The sequence below is a fragment of the Pipistrellus hanaki genome (assembly GCF_964339955.1).
Source record: "Pipistrellus hanaki genome assembly, chromosome: 2".
NCBI classification, from domain to species: Eukaryota; Metazoa; Chordata; class Mammalia; order Chiroptera; family Vespertilionidae; genus Pipistrellus; species Pipistrellus hanaki.
In genome coordinates, this window is record NC_140504.1 from 180,163,040 (window position 1) to 180,183,181 (window position 20,142).

Sequence of the window (20,142 nt, forward strand, 5' to 3'; positions counted from 1 at the left end):
ACCATGGGGGCCCAGAGTCTGGTTGCAGGAAAAGGCAAGAATGATGGGAAAGGTGTGGGTGAGACTGGGAAGCTGAGGAGTGGGAAGAATGGGCAGAAAGACCAAAGACAGTGATTATGAGCTTAGGGAGATCAGAGGTATGCCTAGACCACCGACATGGACAGCATTCATTTATCCCAGTGGTCAGTAAACCGCGGCTTGCAGCGAGCCACATGCGGCTCTTTGGCCCTTTGAGTGTGGCTTGGCGTTAGAACCACATCTTCAAAATAGACTCGCCCAAGCCAAAAACCGACTTCTGCGCATGGGCCACTAAGTTTCAATCACACTGTATGTGCGCGCCCACACGTGGTATTTTGTGAAAGAGTCACATTCAAGGGGCCAAAATCGTGACCACTGATTTATCCTTCCATCCATTCATTGATTCATCGAAGAGATACTCGCTGAATTTTAGCACAGAGGGACACCTGTGCCAAGCTCTGGGCTAATGCTGAGGATTCTGAGTCGTGTAAGGTAGTGATCGGGTCCCTGCCTTCACGGAGCTCACAGTGGAGCAGGTCCTGTTGGTACCTGCTCCGCTCCAAGCAGCGGGCTCTGCCCACTCTTCAGCACCAGAGCACCAGGTACTGGGTGTGGGGGTGGCTGGAAGGGGGGCGGGTCTCAGTCTCTGCCAGGCCTGGCAGCTGAGTGAGGAACAAAGCAAAGACCAGTGTGACCCAAATGCTAGCCGTACTCAGCCCTTCCAGAATGGCAAGGACTTTGTTTGAAGGCTTCTTTTTTTATTTTTTTTTTATTAAGGTATTATATGTGTACATATTTTACTTGTATTCAGGCATAACCAATGAAGGCTTCTTTTCATTTCTCCCCTCTGGTCTTTAATGAAACTCCAAATGATGCAAATGAGCATATCCATAAGGGTCCCAGTAAACGAAACTCAAAGTTTATACAGTTCACATAGTTTTTCAGACACAAAAACAATACTTGTATGTGGATACATTTTGTTTATTTGTTCATTTGTCCCCCCAAGAAAGCTGCTTCTCTCCCTTCTGTCCCCCAGCTCCCTGCGGTGGCCATCTGACTTCGCCGAGTGGCACCATCCTGTCCCCAGGCTGGCCTGGCTTCTACAAGGATGCCCTGAGCTGCGCCTGGGTGATCGAAGCCCAGCCTGGCTACCCCATCAAAATCACCTTCGACAGGTGCTTGCAACCAGAGCCTCAGGGGAGGGGGGAGAGGTGCTCTCCATGGAGTGGCATGGGAGGGGCCTGGGGTGAGTGAGAACCAGCCCTGATGCTGCACTGTCAGAAAGTCAAATAATACCAACAGGCTGCCCTGGGTAGGGTACACAGCGCTGGCTTTGCCCTTGGCCTTGGCCCCACCTCAGGAGTGGGGTGTGTGCTGTTTAAGGGACCATGACTTGAGGAGTAAGACGAAGGCTGGGGGTGTCAGAGGAGGGAGAGTGGGCAGACAGATGCCATAAGATGTGGAAGGAGGCATTAGCATCTACGGAGCATAACCCTGAAATTTCTAGGATGGAAAGGCAGCCTTCCTGACCTCTGACCCTAACCCCACCCTGTCCCCACTTCCAGCTCCCACCAGGCTGTGTCCCTTAAGTGGGGAGAGAAGCCACCCAAATATGCACACCAACTTTAGACAAAGCATTCCTGGTCTAGAAAAGCAGTCCGAAAACTCTTCTGAGAAGGACCAGATGTAAATATTTTAGGTTTTGTGGGCACAAAGTATATCTATCACATATACTTTGCTTTTTTAAAAATACACCCCTTTATAACGGTAAAAAGTATTCTTTGCTCTCAGACCAAATAGAAACAGCCTACAGAGAAGGCCTGGCCCTGGCCTGTATCAGCTGACCTGGCCTGGAACATTCTAACCCCCGGGAGGCTAGTCCTTGTGCCTCTAGGCCTCAGGATGGGACACAGCCCAGGCCACAGAGAGGAGTGAGAAAGCTGTGTCCACTGTGGGAGGAGGAGGACTTAAATACGGCAGAGAAGGTCTCCACATCACTGGTGAATGTGTGCAAATCATATTAAAATATCCCTGCCTGCCAAAATCTGATTGTCCTAACGCCCTGGGTCAGACAAGGCCCTTTGTCATCTGCACATTAATAAGCCTTGGGTTTCTCAAGAAGTCCTCATCTCCCTCTTCGGCAGATTTAAAACCGAGGTGAATTATGATACTCTGGAAGTGCGGGATGGACGGACTTACTCCTCACCCTTGATCGGGGTTTACCATGGGACCCAGGTCCCCCAGTTCCTCATCAGCACCAGCAACTACCTCTACCTCCTCTTCTCCACCGACAAGAGCCACTCGGACATCGGCTTCCAGCTCCGCTATGAGAGTGAGTCTCAGGGGGCAGATGGCAGGGTCGGCCCGGGTGGGTGAAAGGCCCAGGACCAGTTCATTCTACAAGAATGAACATGTAGAAAAGCCGAAAAACAATGTTCAAGAGTAACTCTTCCAGATATTACAATGTTGTTATGGGCAAAAATAATTGTACAATTTGGTAGTCTCCCCACTTGGCCCCATCCCATGGCATTCTCAAGGCTGTGCTTCTCAGGAGACCCTCCCTTGCTCCCAGCATCTCTCAGAGCTCAACCTTTAGAGAGTGAACGTTTCTCTCTAAAGAGCCTTTGGGAAGAGTTGAACCCTCAAAAGCAATGAAAGCTGATGGCTGCACACCATTCCTCACGGGCACCTGCCAAGGCCTCTTCCGTGTGTAGACAATTGGGGGCGCCATGTTGGGGGCCGAGTATTTGCAGCTCATGAAGCTGGCACCCCCCACTTGCTCACCTTTCCTCATCACCTTCTGCATCCATTGCTGGTGCCTCGATTTAGAGACGCTGATGTCAGTGCAGTTCTACAGGCCAGTGTAGGAAGTGTGGCTGAAAGCCATTAGGACAGGGTCATTTTCTTAAGTTTATATCCATGTTGCAAAGCCTTAGCAGACACTCAACTAAAGCTTATCAAATGAATGAATGATCAATCCAGCCAACTTGTTTGCTCTGATCAGTCTTCTAATATTCCGTTGGCAGATATTGACAGCACATTTGATGAGTGAATGAATGGTAATTTAAGCCTGGTGTGAAGCAGGGCCTCTCCTCCCTCCCTCCCTGTCTGAGTCAGCTGGGGTCCCTCTGTGGGGGCGGTGAGCTGTCTTTTCCAGCTGTGGGCTCTCTTTTCCAGCTATAACCCTGCAGTCAGACCACTGTCTGGATCCGGGGATCCCTGTAAATGGGCAGCGTCACGGAAATGACTTCTATGTGGGCGCTCTGGTGACTTTCAGCTGCGACTCGGGCTACACATTAAGTGACGGGGAGCCCCTGGAGTGTGAGCCCAACTTCCAGTGGAGCCGGGCCCTGCCCAGCTGTGAAGGTGAGACACTTTATCGGGGGCACTAACGTAGCAGATTCCTGTTCTGCCATGAAAAACCAGGGGACACTGACTCTCCCACCATCAGTGAGAGTTGTGGGTTTGAAAGGAGATGGGGGGCAGGTTCCCAGCAGGACGGGGGGTAGCTCCTTGAGTCAGTCCATTCTTTCGCTGCCCTCTTCACTCCTGTAGCACTCTGCGGTGGATTCATCCAAGGCTCCAGCGGGACCATCTTGTCACCAGGGTTCCCCGACTTCTACCCCAACAACTTGAACTGCACCTGGATGATTGAAACATCGCATGGCAAGGGTGAGTGTTTTGGGGCCATTGCAGGTATTGGGATATGACATGGTCAGCACCCCACATCCCCCAGGTCAGAGTGACCACAATAAGGATCTCCCTATATAGTGACCTTTGGGCTTAGTCTGAGTTTTTCTCACCAGTAAGAAAGATCCCAGAACCTTTCTCTTTGATCACAGAACTCACAAACAGAATGTTCTAAAATAAGTGTTTTTAAGAATCAAAATCCCCCATGAGGGAAGAAAGAGATCTTAGAGATTCCAAGATCTCAAGTCCTTAACGCAGTAGTCTGCTCTGAATTACTCCCCATGAGACAGTGACACCCCTTTTGTCTACAATGTCTAAGCACGTCCAGTGGTGGGGAATTCGCCAACTCAGCCAATAGGTACCTATTTTTTTATAGATCTGACCCCTGTCAATAGCCGGTTAAGTGCCCCTGAAACTTCCTTCCTTGTTCTGTGTCCTCGGGGAAATAGGATGTGTCTGCTTCCTCTTCCTCTGGTCCACCCTTCTGATACTGGAATATCAGTCCCCTTCACCCATCACTCCGCTGTCCTCACCAGTCTGGACCGTCACCTCGCCTTTTCTGGCAGAAATGGTCTTTGGGTGTCCACGAACAAAGGAGAGGTGCTGGTTACAAAATAAACATTAATTAATATATTCTTTCATTCATTCAACAAATGCTGATTGAATGGCATCTGTGTGGCAAATACCAGGTCTGGGAATAAACAGTGGCCAGGAAAATATGGCTTGGATCCTCAAAAGCCTGTTCTTTTTTTTTTTTTTTTTTCCTTCAAATATATATTTTTTTATTGATTTCAGAGAGGAAGGGAGAGGAAGAAAGGGATAAAAACAATAATGAGAGCATCATTGACAGCTGCCTCCTGCATGCCCTTCCTGGGATTGAGCCCATAACCAGGGAATGTGCCCTAACCAGGAATTGAAACAATGACCTCCTGGTTCTTGGGCCAATGCTCAACCACTGAGCCACATTGGCCAGGTGGAAGCCTATTCTGAAATTCATCTAGAGTCTTGGTTCTTAGCCCCTCTGCACTTTGGCAAACACCTAATGCATAGCTCACACCCTGGAGATTTTTTATGCTGGAGTTGGAAACCAGCCATCTATGTTTTTAGAACACTTACCACTAATTCTGATGCATGCCCTTAAATAAGAACCTCTGATCTACAAGAATGAACACGTAGAAAAGCCGAAAAACAATGTTCAAGAGTAACTCTTCCAGATATTACAATGTTGTTATGGGCAAAAAATAATTGTACAATTTGGTGTGAGTATAGAAGTGAACACACAAATAAAGGTCCAGAAAAAGAGTGTGTATGTATGTATGAGACTGTCTGTCTTTAATATGTGATTAGAGTGTCATTTCTAATCTACTGAAAAGAGAATGGATTATTTACTAAGTGGTTTTAAAACCATTTGGCTCAGTGGATAGAGCGTCAGCCTAAAAACTGAAGGGTTCCAGGGGTTCGATTCTGGTCAAGGGCACATGCCTGGGTTGTGGAGACAATCCCCAGTAGGGGGCATGCATGAGGCAGCTGATCAATAATTATCTGATCATTGATGTTTCTCTCTCTCTCCCTCTCCCTTCCTCTCTCTAAAATCAATAAATATGTATCTATGTATATGTATATATATATATATATATATATATATATATATATATATATATATATATATATAACAGCAGGCTTAAACATTTGGAAAGAAACAAATTGTTTCTCATATATTTAACCACATAAATTCCAGTCCTACAACATGAAACTCGAACCTCAGATAGGGACATATTTTAAGGAGTGACACCAAAAGTGGAATTCATAAAAGCAAAGACTGTTAGATTTAATTAAATAGAACTTTCAATGGAATTATTTTTAAGCCATTAAAGATTCAAAAAGTAAATGAATGAAAATATTTGCGACATACAATGTACTCAGGGTTACCAGCCTGCAGCATGAAAAGCTCTTGGAATGTTGAAGAAACTATTCCTGCTCTCCAGGCCTGTAAAACGAACAGATCTATAGGCTAACATTTCATAATAGAGGGAATACAATGAAAAGACATCGCTTCCGCTCATAGTGAAAGAAATGCAAATTCCACCAGAATGAAACGCATTTTCCTTTGCAAATTGGCAAAGACGATTGTAACGGTGCGCAGTCAGTGTGGAGCCACGGAGACTCACCTTCACCGCTGACGTGTGATGCGGTTGAAACTTTCAGAGGGCGATTCGGCGATATGGGCCAAAAGTCTTAAAAATGCACATTCCTGCCCTAACAGGCGTAGCTCAGTGGACAGATCATCGGCCTGTGCTCTGAAGGGTCGCGGGTTTGATTCCTGTCAAGGGCATATGCCTGGGTTGCAGGCTCGATCCCCAGTGGGGGGCATGCAGAAGGCAGCTGGTAATTGATTCTCTCTCATGATTAATGTTTCTATCTCTCCCTCTCCCTTCCTCTCTGAAATCAATAAAAAATACATATAAAAATGCACCTCCCATCAGACCCAGCAGCTCCCCTTTTTGAAATTGACCTGAAGAAGAAAAGTAAAACTGCATCCAGGTTTCGCTGCAAGGATGGCTTTTAAAACACATTATTAATTGGAAATTAGAAACTATTTAAATGTCTGTCAGTAAGGAAATGATAAATAAATATGTGGTGCAGCCAAATATTACAGGTAAAGTATACTGTTTATGTAAGAAAAGAAATTTTGAAAGAAAAACCAATGTATAGCCCCATCTAAGAACTGAAGCGCTTTCCCTTTTGCCTTCGATGGGTCGACCTGCCAGGACTAGATGGCCTGCAGCTTCTTGCGCAGGCAGGACTCTGCAGCCCTCAGGCGAGCCACTTGTCCCCTGTCCCCAAGCTATTGCTCTTGAGCGGAGGGATCAGGACAGCGTCCTTGCTCATCCTGCAGAGCCGTTCACCGCGCCTGAGCTGGAAGCTGCTCCGTGACGTGAAGAGGGAAAGAAAGGCAGCCCTTTCCATCCCTAAAGGAACAGCCCCTCCAGGCATGGTTCTCTCTGCGGGGCATCTGCCATTCAGGGCCATGTGTTTCGACTTTGCCTAGAAGTCAATGGAGTTCAACAGGTTTTTAATACTTCGTTTACACTTGCACTCATCCTGGGCGCTAGGAAAACATGGCCACTGGGTGTTGCCTGCCTTCAGGAAGGTTATGGTCCAGAGGCAGAGAGAGGAAGCCTAGAGCTCTCTGATCTAGCCGGGCCAATGCCGAGAGGAAGCAGACAGAGGCGGGAACAGCCAGAGGCCAGCCCCAGGTGGAAGCAGGCCTGAGCTGAGATGTAGTCCTTCTTCCAAGATGAGTGGGAATTAGCCAGATGAAAGGGGTTCCAGGCAGAATCAACAGGACGTCAGTGACCTATGACCGGGTCATTTAAAGGCTTTGCCTAACCTTTATGAAACTGTAGAATAGCCAGCATGACTCCTGAGCACCTTTCTCAGCCTCATCCTGAGCCCGGTAAACACTAAGTTCTAACTGTACCCAGCTTTCAGTTCCCAGAACTTCCGGATTTCTTTGTTCTCTAAAGCTTTGCACAGAGGGATGATTTTCTTCTCTGTGACACTTCCTCTTCCGGCAGTCCTCTCTTCCTCACTTCCCCTGGCATGGACCGCACTTCATCCTCCTGAATCACCTCCTCCAATGAGCCTTCCCAACCCTCTCCCCAGCCTCTGCACCTTCCCAGGTCTGCTCCTGTCCCCGCTACACAGAACTTGCATTTTCGTCCTCTGTCTCCCCCTCGGACTCAGTTCTTTGAGACACAAGTCTGCCTTGTTTCCTGCAGTTCCTTGGCTCGGCTCTATGCCTGGCTCTAAAAAACTCAAGAAATATTTATATGAATTGAATTAAAGACCCTTCTCCAAGAGGGCGCTGCTTGTAAGAGGATTTCAGGTAAATAGACCTATCAGGCTCCTCACTCTGCTTGCTCCCTACCAGGCAGAAGGATATCAGTAGAAACCCAAAACACTGGGAAATGCAGAATTATTCGTTTGCATCACATCCAGCCTAAGGGAACAGCCAATTCGAGAGCCCAGAGATGGTATCCTTGCTGAGACCCCAGTATTGACATATTTCCTAAAACCCACAAGGTTGTCTGGGAGTTAGATGACCTGAGCAAAGAGAACACCTACCCATGTTCCCCTGAAAATAAGACATCCTCCGAAAATAAGACCTAGTGCATGGAAAGATAAGACATCCCCTGAAAATAAGACCTAGTGCATGGAAAGATAAGACATCCCCTGAAAATAAGACGTAGTGCAACTTTGGGAGAAAAAATTAATATAAGACACTGCCTTATTTTCCGGGAAACAGGCATGGCACTTTGCATATGCTGTCCCTATCACTCCTCCCTCCAAGGAGAGGGTGATACTGTCATGCACATATTGTAGCTGAGGAAACTCAAACTCAGGATGTGCTGAGTAGCTGTGTCCCAGACCCTCAGCAGGTCTCTCTCTCTGAAGCCCTGTCTTTCTGCTTCAGCCTGGGCTTTGTGTCCTTCATTCACTCCAGTGAAGTATTCGTGTATGTGTATCTGTCACACCAACTCTGGATTCAAACGCCAACCTGGGGCCTCGCTTCCTATGACAATGTCTTCATTTTCTCACAGTGCCCAGAAGAGCTCCAAGCAATCAGCACAGCTGGGAAGCCAAGGGGTTCCGTCTCAGTTGTTTACTCATCCTTAGAATCCCTGCCAAATGTTCCTCCTTTGGAGGGCTATGTTTGCATGCAGGAGAGAGTGCGAGGCGAAGTGCTTCATCAACTCCGTTGCCCCTGTTACTGCGTCTGGCCCCTCCCCACCAGCCCTGCGTCCCAGCTGTGAGGAGAAGGGCCTACATTCCACAGAGCCTGCCCCAAGCACTGGAGACCAAGAGCCTTTTTCCCATTTGCACACATTTGTGTGTCGGGAGGATAGGATACATGCGAGCTCACACACCCATGTGTCTCCAAGCATGCTCACACTCGTCATGTCAAGGACCGCAATCCCTGGGAACCCTTCCCAACCTCTAGACACCTTTGCTCACTCTTCCTGTGCCCCCACTCTGGATTCTTCCAATGGATGGTCTGTCTCCTCTACTAAACTGGCAGATCTTTCTCCGTGTTCCGCACAGGCCTGGCACTTAGTATGTGCTTAGGATTGTTTGAACAAACAGAAGGATGCATCTCAGTTGTTACCCGGGCACAGACTATTTACAGGCTGCATTCCCAGTCCCACCACCTCTTCTGTTCCTCCACCCCCTCCCCATAGAATCCGAAATACACTAGGCTCACCAGCTTCTACCAACAGAGAGGCCAGACTGAGCACATCTAGAATGCTTTAGCATTAAGAGCTTGGATCCAACTGTCATTTATCAAAAAACATGGCAGTAATTATCTAGAGAAGTATTTCTCAAATGTTTGTGTGCCTACAGGTTACCTGGGGGTCTTGTTAGCATACAGATTCTGACTTAGAAGGTCTGTGGCCGAGGCCGAGACCCTGCGTTCCTAACAAACTCCCAGGCAATTCTCCTGCTGCTGGTTCATGGAGTTGGAATAGTAAGTGGGTCCAGCACCCACCCCTTGTCTACCTGAATTCCTGCCCTGGCACATCTGCGGCATACACTCCCACTGGCACACACACTTGTGGGTGGACATGCATTTACATGTATGTACACCCAATACAACCGCTTTACCTGGATAAGTTCAAGGTTGCTTTGAGTGTTGAGATCTGCTGCTTTATGACCTTTTTCACACTCGACCCTTCTTACTACCTGGTCTCTCTCTGTGATGTGAGAAGCAGCGTCGCATAACAGCTTATTGCACAGCCTCTGCGGCTGGATCAATTCCGTGCAGATCCAGCTCAACCATCTGCTAGCTGTGACCTCGGACCAATGACTATCTTTCTGTGCCTCCGTTTCCTCAGATGTAAAATGGAGATGAGAATAATCGTACCCATGCCATTGCAGAATTAAATGAGTTTTCATATCTCCCCTTCCAATTGATAGGGGCCTCCCACAGAGTAACGAAAGGTGTAGGATGGTGACACACAAATGTTAATGAATATTATTGTTTTCATTTAGTGTCCTTCCCCTCAGTAGAGCACTCCCTTTCTCTTCCTCTCACTGCTCCTCCTTCTGCCTGTCTCCCTAATGCCACTACAGCCCAAGCCCCCATTCTGCCCCTTCTCTGACGCGTTTCTGCCTTCCTCCGGCGCCTTCTTTATGCTATGGCTTCAAATAGCACCTATTGGCTGGCGACTCCCAGATCTACTGCTGTAGTCCCACCTTAATCCTAAACCCCAAATCTATGCTCCCAGATGCCCACTAGCTGTCAATGCTTGGATGTTGGCAACACAGGCATTCAAAGCTAAGTCCATTACCCTCCCACCACCTGCTACCCAGGTAGCGAAATACATCACCTTCCTTCGGTCATACCTTCACTTCTCCTTTGCACCTTTGCTGCTATTTCTGTCTATCTCCCTCCCTGGGGTCTTGTGTCCATTTCCTTTTCTCAGCCCTCCTGCCTCTCCCCAGTCCCTCTTGCCCAGTGCATGGCTGCCATCATTCTAATTGTTCTTTCTGCCTCTTCTCCCTCCACTTTGTCTTCCTCGCAGCCGTCAACATCTTGCTAAGCCTGAAATCTGATCCGGATGGGTTGGCTTCTCATTGCCCCAGAAAAATATCCAGCCTCGCCCCAGCCTGCCTCCCCAGCCTCTATTCCAGATTGTTCCTGCTGAGTGTGTCCAGCCACACCCTGCGGTTCCCCGGACCTGGAACCCACAGCTCCTTCTCACACACACCGGTCTCCTGCCTGGGACGCCCTCCCCTCTTACCTGGTTAAGCCCTAGGCATCCTTTTAAGACCCAAGTCAGTGGTGTACTTCCTAGTGAGGCTCCCCTCTTCCTGCTACAAACTGCTTCCCATTCTGCACCCCCTTCCCGTGGCATCTGGCCTGTGTTCATTACAGCAATCATCACTCTACTGTAGCTCTTTGTTTAATGTCTTGTATATCCCCTTGTACCTACCTGGCCCTGGATCCTAGCCCATAGGAAGCACTGAACAAATATGCAAATGTTTATGAATGAATGAATGAATGGATATGAAGCAGTGTCATAGAACTAGCCATAAATCTCCCTTTCAAATCTTGACAACTGTGAAGCAGTGTGCTTCTCCCTGGCCAGACTGTGGGCAGTGGTGTGACCCAGTTCATTCTGTTTCGTTCACTCAAGTTCACCCACGTGGACTCATCAGTGTAGGCTTGTACTTCGGCACACCCATGGACATGAATTGAAAATGCTTGTGCGGCCAAAACCAGTTTGGCTCAGTGGATAGAGCATCAGCCTGCGGACTGAATGGTCCCCACTTCGATTCCAGTCAAGGGCATGTACCCTGGTTACGGGCACATCCCCATTGGGGGATGTGCAAGAGGCAGCTGATCAATGATTCTCTCTCATTGATGTTTCTAACTCTCTATCCCTCTCTCTTCCTCTCTGTAAAAAAATCAATAAAATATATTTTTAAAAAAGAAAGAAAGAAAGAAAATGCTTATGCGGGTCCTGTCCTGCAGCCGGCTGCTTCAGCCATCTCACCACGACCCTTCTGGTCTCTTGGCAGGTGTGTTCTTCACTTTCCACACCTTCCACCTGGAGAGTGGCCATGACTACCTCCTCATCACCGAGAATGGCAGCTTCACCCAGCCACTGCGGCAGCTGACCGGCTCGCGGTTGCCAGCCCCAATCAGCGCTGGTCTCTACGGCAACTTCACCGCCCAAGTCCGCTTCATTTCCGACTTCTCCATGTCCTATGAAGGATTCAACATCACCTTCTCAGGTAATGCCTGTGAGGGTCCCTTCGGGGAGGGGTACCCCGTCTCGCTCTCTGCTGCCAGCCCTGGTCTTCCCAGCAGATGGATAGTGCTGCCCCCTCCAGTATTCGAGAGAAGGACCTCCCTGCGGCAGTAACCGGTGGCTGGGTTAGACACTGGACAAACCCCTGTAATGGGCATGGAAGAAGTTAGCAGGTGTTGGAGACTCTCCTTCTCTGAAGGTGTCTAGGTCTCTCTCTGAGATGACCCACACAACAGGCTGACCTAGAGGAATACACAGAAGTCCGTTCCTGCCCCAGTCATTTAGATACTTCTTTATCCCAATCCCACTTCTGTTTCAGAGGCCAGCCATTTAGAAAAAGAGGAGAGAGAGAAGGGGGCTTGAAGGGGACATATCAGAGTGCTTTAGTTTTATTTGGGGCTTCTTTACTAATCTAGAAGTAATAGATATTTGTCTCTGTGTTTTGGAATCCTGCAAAGAAAACTCTTTACTTTGGCATGTGGGGAGAAAATGGGACCCTTCTCTCCTCTAGTACCAAGTCCCCTTTGCCGCTCTTATCCCATGGCTCCCCAGGGTCCCCCCTTCCCAGCCAGGAACCGAGATATCAGATGGACTCTACCGGGTTGGGCAAGATCCATCTAGCCTCTGGGAAGTGGGCCTGGCCCAGCTCAGCTCCCTCTATCCCCCTAGTAGAAGCCTCCTGCCACCTGTTTGGGCTGGCCTCTGATGAGACCTGGCCAGCCACTGTGCCTCATCTGTCGGAGACAGACCCTCCTCTCACCTCACAGAGATGCCCCTGGGGACAAGGGGTGCTCACATCTCTGCTGTCTCTAGAGGTACCAGGCAGGTCCCAGGTTCATAAATGCCCCTCCATTGCACTTGCCATCTGCCTCCAGTGCCAGCATCATGGAGGTGGCTTTGAACGGAGCATTTGGATAATTTTTCCAAGTGGAGTTTTCCCTCAACTGGGTCATACAGTCTGACCCTCCTGAACCAGGCTAATTGGATGGAGCTGGATGAGTGCATTGGGAGAAAGAGGCAGGACAGTCCGCACACCCTGCAGCTCAGGGTTGATATGGAGATGAAGGGGGAGAGGAGGGAGGGGTCAAGTCACAAGGAACCTCAGAAATCTCCTGGGAAGCAGGTTCCAGAGCACTGCACGCCCTTCCCCCCCAACCCCCCCCTCACCCCATTCATGGCAGTGAGGCATCCAGACCACCCAAGGCACAGCCTGTGTGTCCCACCCGGGCCTCACCGCTGGTCTCTCGGCCTGGTTCTCTCAGGCTCTCTCCCTTCGGCCCTTCGCCTTTTGTGGATCGCTGTGTGCGTGTTCTGTGCCTCCATCTGTCTTCCTCTCTGGGTCGTCTCTCCCTGGTGTTTTCCTCTGTGACCCCATCTTCTGTCCCTGACCCCGCTCTCCTGCTGCCCTTCCAGAATACGACCTGGAGCCCTGCGAGGAGCCAGAGGTCCCCGCCTACAGCATCCGGAAGGGCTTGCAGTTTGGTGTAGGCGACACCTTGACCTTCTCCTGCTTCCCCGGGTACCGTCTGGAGGGCACGGCCCGCATCATGTGCCTGGGGGGCAGACGGCGCCTGTGGAGTTCGCCTCTGCCAAGGTGTGTTGGTAGGTGGTCACGTGCTTTCATTTTGCTTCACTAATGGGGTGGGCCAAGCTTTAGTCAACCGGTGTGAGGTGGTGGAACGCACACGGGCCAAGAGGCCAACAGGCCTGGGTTTGAGGACTGCCTTAGCCAGTTATCTGCAGTGGGGCCGTGGGTGGCCTAACCTCCTTCTGCTCCAGCCTCCTATCCCTGCTTCCTGGGCTCTTCCAAAGCGACCTGACCTGTGTAAAGTGGATCCATAGCAGGCACTCAAATGAAATTGACTTAAACTGACTTCCATACTGTTCCCTCCCGCCCCTAACACATCTCCATGGCTCCGATGCCTCTTGCAGAGAAATCGGGGTAGAGCACTGTGCAAGGGAGTAGGCCTGTAGGAAGGAGGTATGACCTTTGCCCATGGAGAGGCCCAAGCTTGTGGAATAGAGGGCGCTTGTACTGGTGCGATGCGGGTGCTAGCTTTTGAGAAATCTCAGAAAGGCTTCCTCCATACAGCAGGAAAGGAAAGAGGAAGCGGGAGCTGAGTTCATTTACAGACCACCCACTGCACCTCAGGTGCTGGGGATACAAAGTGAACAAAGCAGAGAAAGTCTCCCCACTCATGGTCTCACATCTGATGGGGGAGATCAGCTATAAGCCCATAGTTACGTAGTACGTCAGGCAGCATTGAGAGACATTAAGTCAGCTCAGGAAGTGCCGGAGGTGGTTCTTTTAAAAAGAGTGGTCAGCAGAGGCCTCCCTGAGGAGCTGACATTTTAGAAGCTCAGAGGAGATTCAAGAAACTAATCACTCATATCTGGGAGAAGACAGAGCAGAGGTCAAGTCCCCGAGCCTTGAGGAGCAGCGCGGAGGCCCGTCTGGAGCAAGCTTCAGGGAGAAGGGTAGATGATGAGGTTAGAGAGTCGGAACCAGAGTCTGATCCAAGGCCTGCCAGCGGAGGGGGGGAGAAATAGGGTGACCGCGGGGAGCAGGGACAATTGCTGGCTGTCCCTCATTGTAAGGCTGATGGCTCTGCTTGCTTAATACTTGCAGCGTGTGGCTGGAAGGAACACAGGCAGATTAGTGGAGTACTTACCATGCTGGCTATTACCCATGGAACTCAGGCTTAGAGTGAAATAGTACATAAAACTGCAGTTCGCTAAACAGATAAAAGTGACACTACACTGACAGAAACGCGGCCCGTGTCCCGAGGGCCCGGAGGTCAGCCTTGCTGGCCACAACTCCATGGAGCCTGGGGCCCTGCAGAGGACAGCTGCAAAAAGGCCGCAAGATGGACTGGGCTCAGGCTGCACAGTCTCCAGGTTCAAGGTCAAGTCTTTGCTCTGCCATTCACAGCTGTTCGACCTTGGAGAGGCCACCAAGCCTCAGCCCCAGCTGGAGACAACAATATCCAACTCAGGCTCTGTTCCCCATTTGGTGATACCATTTACATAAACCTCAGGATGCCCTGTCATTATAATTTTTGCCAATAACCTTTTCATATTATTTACTGGTAACCAATATCCAGTCACCTTTTACAATCTCAGGAAGGAAACAGTGATACAAATAGATGCAGAATTCCATTTCTGACCAATTAAATAATCCCAGAGTTTAACCTTTCTCCTGGAACCGTCCCTCTGAGCATTCAGCCACCCCTACGTGGGCACACATTCAGACACACACGTCTCTGCCCTGTGCAAGTTCAGTTTGTATCTAGCTGTCAGCAGTTCTCTTCTTCTCTGGGAAAATATCCTCAGCTCAGTGGTTCTGGGGGAAGTTTTTCTTTTTTTTCTTTTTTTTTTCTTTTTTTTAATATATTTTATTGATTTCTTACAGAGAGGAAGGGAGATAGAGAGCTAGAAACATCGATGAGAGAGAAACATCGACCAGCTGCCTCCTGCACACCCCCTATCTGAGATGTGCCCGCAACTAACGTACATGCCCCTGACCGGAATCGAACCCGGGACCTTTCAGTCCGCAGACGGACGCTCTACCACTGAGCCAAACCCGTTTCGGCAGAAGTTTTTCTTGAGTGGGATTATACAGGACCACAAATGCACACTCCATAAGCTTTTGCCCTTGATCTCATTGCATAAACTCATCCTCTACCTTATTATTCTAATTACTGTTTGTTCGTGACACCTCACAATGTTTCCATTGTCACATTTTTCTTCCGATGCACATGTTATTAATAATGCAGCAATTATAATCCCCTCTAAGAACCACCGGCCCTGCCGCAGGCTGTAGGTCTCGCGGGAATGCCCGCCTGGGAGGCTCCCAGCTGCCACGTGCCCTGCGGGTGTAAATGGACCGACTTGGCCACACAGCGTTCCAGGAACATTCCCAGCTGAGGAGGAGATGAAAGCTCGGGGCTCTAATTCACGGTGTGATGGGGTGACACAGCCCCGGACCTCAGGGACCCTTGAACTTGATGCGGAAGAGACAGTCGTGACCCTGGAGGACCGGTCTGCCACACAGAGCATGGCCCTGTCCTTGGGAGCTCCCGTGTGATTGAGCAGACCTAACCCTCTGCCCTCGGGAGCCCCGGACTGATGGATAAGACACAGCCCCCGCCCTCAGTGCGACCTCTGCTGACAGGAGTCACAGACGCCTGAACCTGCAGCAGCACTCTCCTGGGCATGTGACTGCTTGTTTCCCTGGAACATTTTATTTGTTTCCACTTACGCTCGCGTTTGGCTTTTCAGTGCATCTGCTCGCTCACCTCCCCTGTTACTTTAGAAACTCCCAGAAGCAAGTGTCGCATCTCTATCCTCCCGTTCCTTCCCTGGTACCCAGGGCAAGTGCAAGGGAGTCAGGACCTGGTGATTGGCCCCATCCACAGCTCTCAACCTTTTTTCCCTCCTTATAAAGGTGTTGGGCATGTGGGGAGGAAGAGAGGGTCATGCGGCAGAGATGGGCCTAGAGCTGTTTTGCTGAAAACCAGGGACAGGAAGGGGATCCAGTAATATTATAGGCGAAAACCCATATTGAAGGGAAGCCAATTTTTAGGAACTCGGTGGAAGGCAAAGAGGTGTCAGAAACAGTGAGCGCGCTGTGAATATCAGGCAGCTAACACATGCTTCCCAAGTGTTAAGGTGCCGGTGTTACAGAATTTCTTGGGGTTTCTGCTGGTCCCAGAACACGGGCAGTTAGGCCTCCGGGTGGAAGCAGGTAAGCTGCATAGATTCACTTGGGATCAATGAGGAAAGAGAGGAATAATATTTGTTAAAGGACCTACTATGTACTAACCACTCCCCATATGGTCACCTATTTTGTCATCAAATCTCATGCATTTATTTTCTATAGTCTTACTAGAGGCCCGATGCACAAAATTTGTGCAAGGGGCTCGGCCCTCGCAACCCCAGCTGCCTTGGCCCTTGATGCCCAGCTGCCTCTCAGCCCTACCCAAGGTCATTCTGGAAGGTCGTTCTACAGCCTGGTCTACTTAGCATATTAGCTCTTTATTATATAGGATGAGGATGGTGTTATTGTACTGATGAAGGCAGATGAAGAGGTTGAAGTTTAGAGAATAAATATAAGTTATCTCTTTGCCTCCAAACTCCATGACAACCTCACTAAAGCACATGCCCCTCCCTAGATGGAGGGAACTGGGGTGCGTCCCCAGAGAGGATGGAGAGCTGTTTTGGAGAGCCTCCCATGTGAGGTGACAGAGTGATAAATGTCTGACTGTGCATAGCCCTCGTCACTCCCTCCCAAACCTCCCCCCTCATCAGAGACACCCAGAAAATGTACACACTCTAGAAACATTTCTACCTAAAGGGTCAGCAGCCCCCAGGGTACCTGCCCACCTCTGTGTGTCTAGCTTTATGCCCAGCTCACGTATTCATCACCCACCTTTGGTCCATGATGCAAACAGGCCGAGGTTAGATACCGGGAAGCTAGATCATGGCTGTCTGGGCAGTTTGGGGTACTCTAAGAAAATACCATAGATTATGTGGCTTACACAACAAACATTTATTCCTCGTGGTTCTGGAGGCTGGGAAGTCTAAGGTCAAAGTGCTGGTGTTACAGAATTTACCAAGCAACCGAAAAATGTGCAGGAGTACCGGAAGTACTGGGAAAAAATACATTTATTTCCAGACATTTCATATGTACCTGTACTGTGACTTAGGGGGGTCTGTTTCCAAATCCCAAGCAAGCCAATATGAAGGAAGATTTCCCTTTATTTTTTTAATATATATATATTTTTTTATTGATTTTTTTACAGAGAGGAAGGGAGAGGGATAGAGAGTTAAAAACATCAATGAGAGAGAACCATTGATCAACTGCCTGCTGCATACCCTCCACTGGGGATGTGCCCGCAACTAAGGCAAATGCCCCTGACCGGAATCGAACCTGGGACCCTTCAGTCTGCAGGCCGACGCTTTATCCACTGAGCCAAACCGGCCAGAGCAAGATTTCCCTTTATACTCTTTGGTTTCTTTGTCCCCCAAATATGGGATGGGACTTCCAGACCTTTCACAGGCTTTGCAAAAAGCCCCATGTGTTGGGGTGGGGGCCCTGAGACCACATCTAAAGACTTGGCCTGGTACCAGTGCTGATTACTCCGAATGGAAGTTGTGTATTATTCGTGAGAGGTTTATGGCCTCTGTGAAATGGGAGTAGACTTAGGTAAACAGGTCTTGCAGGACAAGATAATTAAAGAAGGGGCAGTGACTAGACTATAGACTAACAAAAATGTGCATTTGGGTACTGGCACAGATTCAGATTGCTAGCTCCCCTCCCCCAAAATGTCTCATTTTCCCCATCACTGGCAGACCCGCTGTCTGGTGACGCCCCTCTTTTGGGTTTGCAGATGGCAGCTTTCTTGCTGTGTCCTCACATGGCACCGAGGGCTCTGGACTCTCCCTCTGCGTGTGAGCACACTGATCTCATCACCAGGACCTCATCTAAACCTAATTACCTCTCAAAGGTCGCACATTGGGGAGTGGGACTCCAACATATGAATATGGGATAAAACACAAGCATTCAGTCCATAGTAATGACTTACTAAAGTCTTAGGAAACAGAAGCCAGTCCTGAACTGGAAAGAACCCATTGAGAAAGTTGGGACTTGGTAGTGGAACATGGTCACTGTCTTCAAAGGTCTAAGAAGCAGCCTTGGGGACCAGAGAACACACAGGGCATAAGCAAGCCTGGGAGAGCTCAACTCTGAATGTGCATCACATGCCTTGTCTACATTGCCCTGGCCTAGTACTCCAGGCTTAGGGTCATTAGAGGTGAATACTTGGTCAAATCGATGGCCCGTTGATTGATCTCAGCAAGGACTACACCTACAGGAGGGACATTGGGGGGCCATTCAGAGGAAGCCGACTTGTTACATCAGCTTCAAAAATTCGATAAAGTCTCCAAATTATTTGTATGTCCAGACAAAAAAAAAATGGACCTGCCAACTGGACTTGTGTTTTAACATCCCTCCGAACCTAATTATTTTTAGGACTGTACATCTTCTGAGGTCAGTGTACTCTGTGTTCATTCATTTTTTTTTTTAATCTGGCAAGTATTTATTTTATAGATGATCTGGGCTAAGCCTTAAAAATTCATAGATTCATTAAGCATGATCCTGGCTCTCAAGTAATCATAGTTTGGATGGGGGATCCAGGCCAGTAACAAGCAACCAGGGTGCAGTCTTCTAGATGCTGTGATAGGGGAATAACAGAGAGAGACTTCACAGTTATTAAAGACCTTCAGAAGCCAACTGCAGGGTTCTTCAACGCATTCCATGCCACTGAGCTTCCCCTTTCCCTCTTGTCTGCTCATGGCCACCCTACCCAGGCACTGAGCAGGCACTGGGGATATAGAGCTATGACCAAGCCCTGAAAGATCCTCAGTGCAGTGGAAGAGATAGAACTAAGTCAAGTGAAATATGATAACTGCTACAAATAAAGTTATGGGGACAATGCAGAAATAATAACAGATTCTGGAAGAGAAGAAAAAGATTTGGGAAGAGGGTGTGAATTCATTAGCCCATTGAAAGAAACAAGGTTTCAATGGGCCCGTGGGAAAATTTCCCCCCCCCCCCCCCGAGCTTCAGGGGCCCTAAATTCCAGGACCAGCAGGGATTGAGTTCTCGAGAAACTGGATCTAAATTGCAAAGCATAAGGTTCTTTATCTTTAAAACTGAGATGATAATTATACCTACCTTATGGGGTTGCTTGTTGTGACTAATGACTGAAATGATCCCTGTGAAGCTCTGAGATGCTAGCAATTATTATTCGATCTTGTCCTCTCTCAGTTTCTGTCCTCCGATACAGAAAGGCTTCGTGTCTCCTCACTTGGCTGCCGCCATCCTCCCCTGACATCCTCCTCGGTCATTTCTGTTGCTATGATACCATGAGAACAGGTGTGGGGAATGGCTGCTTCATAACGCTGTGAAAGTTAACAGTATCTGCTGGGTTTGTTTCTGTTTCTGCAGAAGAGAGACAGACAAAACAGAATGAGAGAGATAAAGAAACCAAGCAGAATTGTAGGAGGGCAGGTGTTAAAAGAAAAAGAAAAAAAAAAAGCCTTGATAAGCAGACAAATGGACAGATAAATAGGCATTTTGGCAGGTAGAGAGGCAAACAGCTTGTCAACATTGTAAGGTTCTCCAGCGCTGTGAGCTGTTTTCCTGATGTAGCTGATGGGAGTTAATCTGTGATTGTTGTGATTCTCTTTCCAGCTGAGTGTGGGAATTCAGTCACGGGCACTCAGGGCACTTTGCTGTCCCCCAACTTTCCTGCGAACTACAACAACAACCATGAATGCATCTATTCCATCCAGACCCAGCCGGGGAAGGGGATTCAGCTTAAAGCCAGGGCATTTGAGCTCTCTGAAGGCGATGTCCTCAAGGTAACGCTGATAGAATGTTTAGCGCATGTATGTTACAGTATGCAAAAGTGTGGTCAGCACTTACTTATCTCCGTGTGAATGACCCAAACTTTTCCTCTGCCCTCCTGAGTCCCAAGATACTATCTTCAGTCGCCTGGGAGAAATGAGAACCTAAAAGAGAGGGGTATGTGAGTATCCCAGAATGTAG

General features: G+C 48.9%; 1 protein-coding gene across 9 annotated transcripts in view; it reads left to right on the forward strand.

The window, feature by feature from the left end:
• Positions 1-20,142, forward strand: part of CSMD2 (CUB and Sushi multiple domains 2) — a 541,275-nt gene that overhangs the window by 364,239 nt on the left and 156,894 nt on the right. For 8 of the 9 annotated variants that reach the window (XM_084873018.1, XM_084873017.1, XM_084873019.1 and 5 more), the window contains 7 exons: positions 1,055-1,193; positions 2,163-2,350; positions 3,196-3,384; positions 3,574-3,690; positions 11,296-11,511; positions 12,942-13,130; positions 19,786-19,955. In XM_084873018.1, the coding sequence (XP_084729144.1) occupies positions 1,055-1,193; positions 2,163-2,350; positions 3,196-3,384; positions 3,574-3,690; positions 11,296-11,511; positions 12,942-13,130; positions 19,786-19,955 (1,208 nt within the window). The remainder of the gene's footprint in view (positions 1-1,054; positions 1,194-2,162; positions 2,351-3,195; positions 3,385-3,573; positions 3,691-11,295; positions 11,512-12,941; positions 13,131-19,785; positions 19,956-20,142) is intronic. The other variant, XM_084873021.1, reaches the window with a different exon arrangement.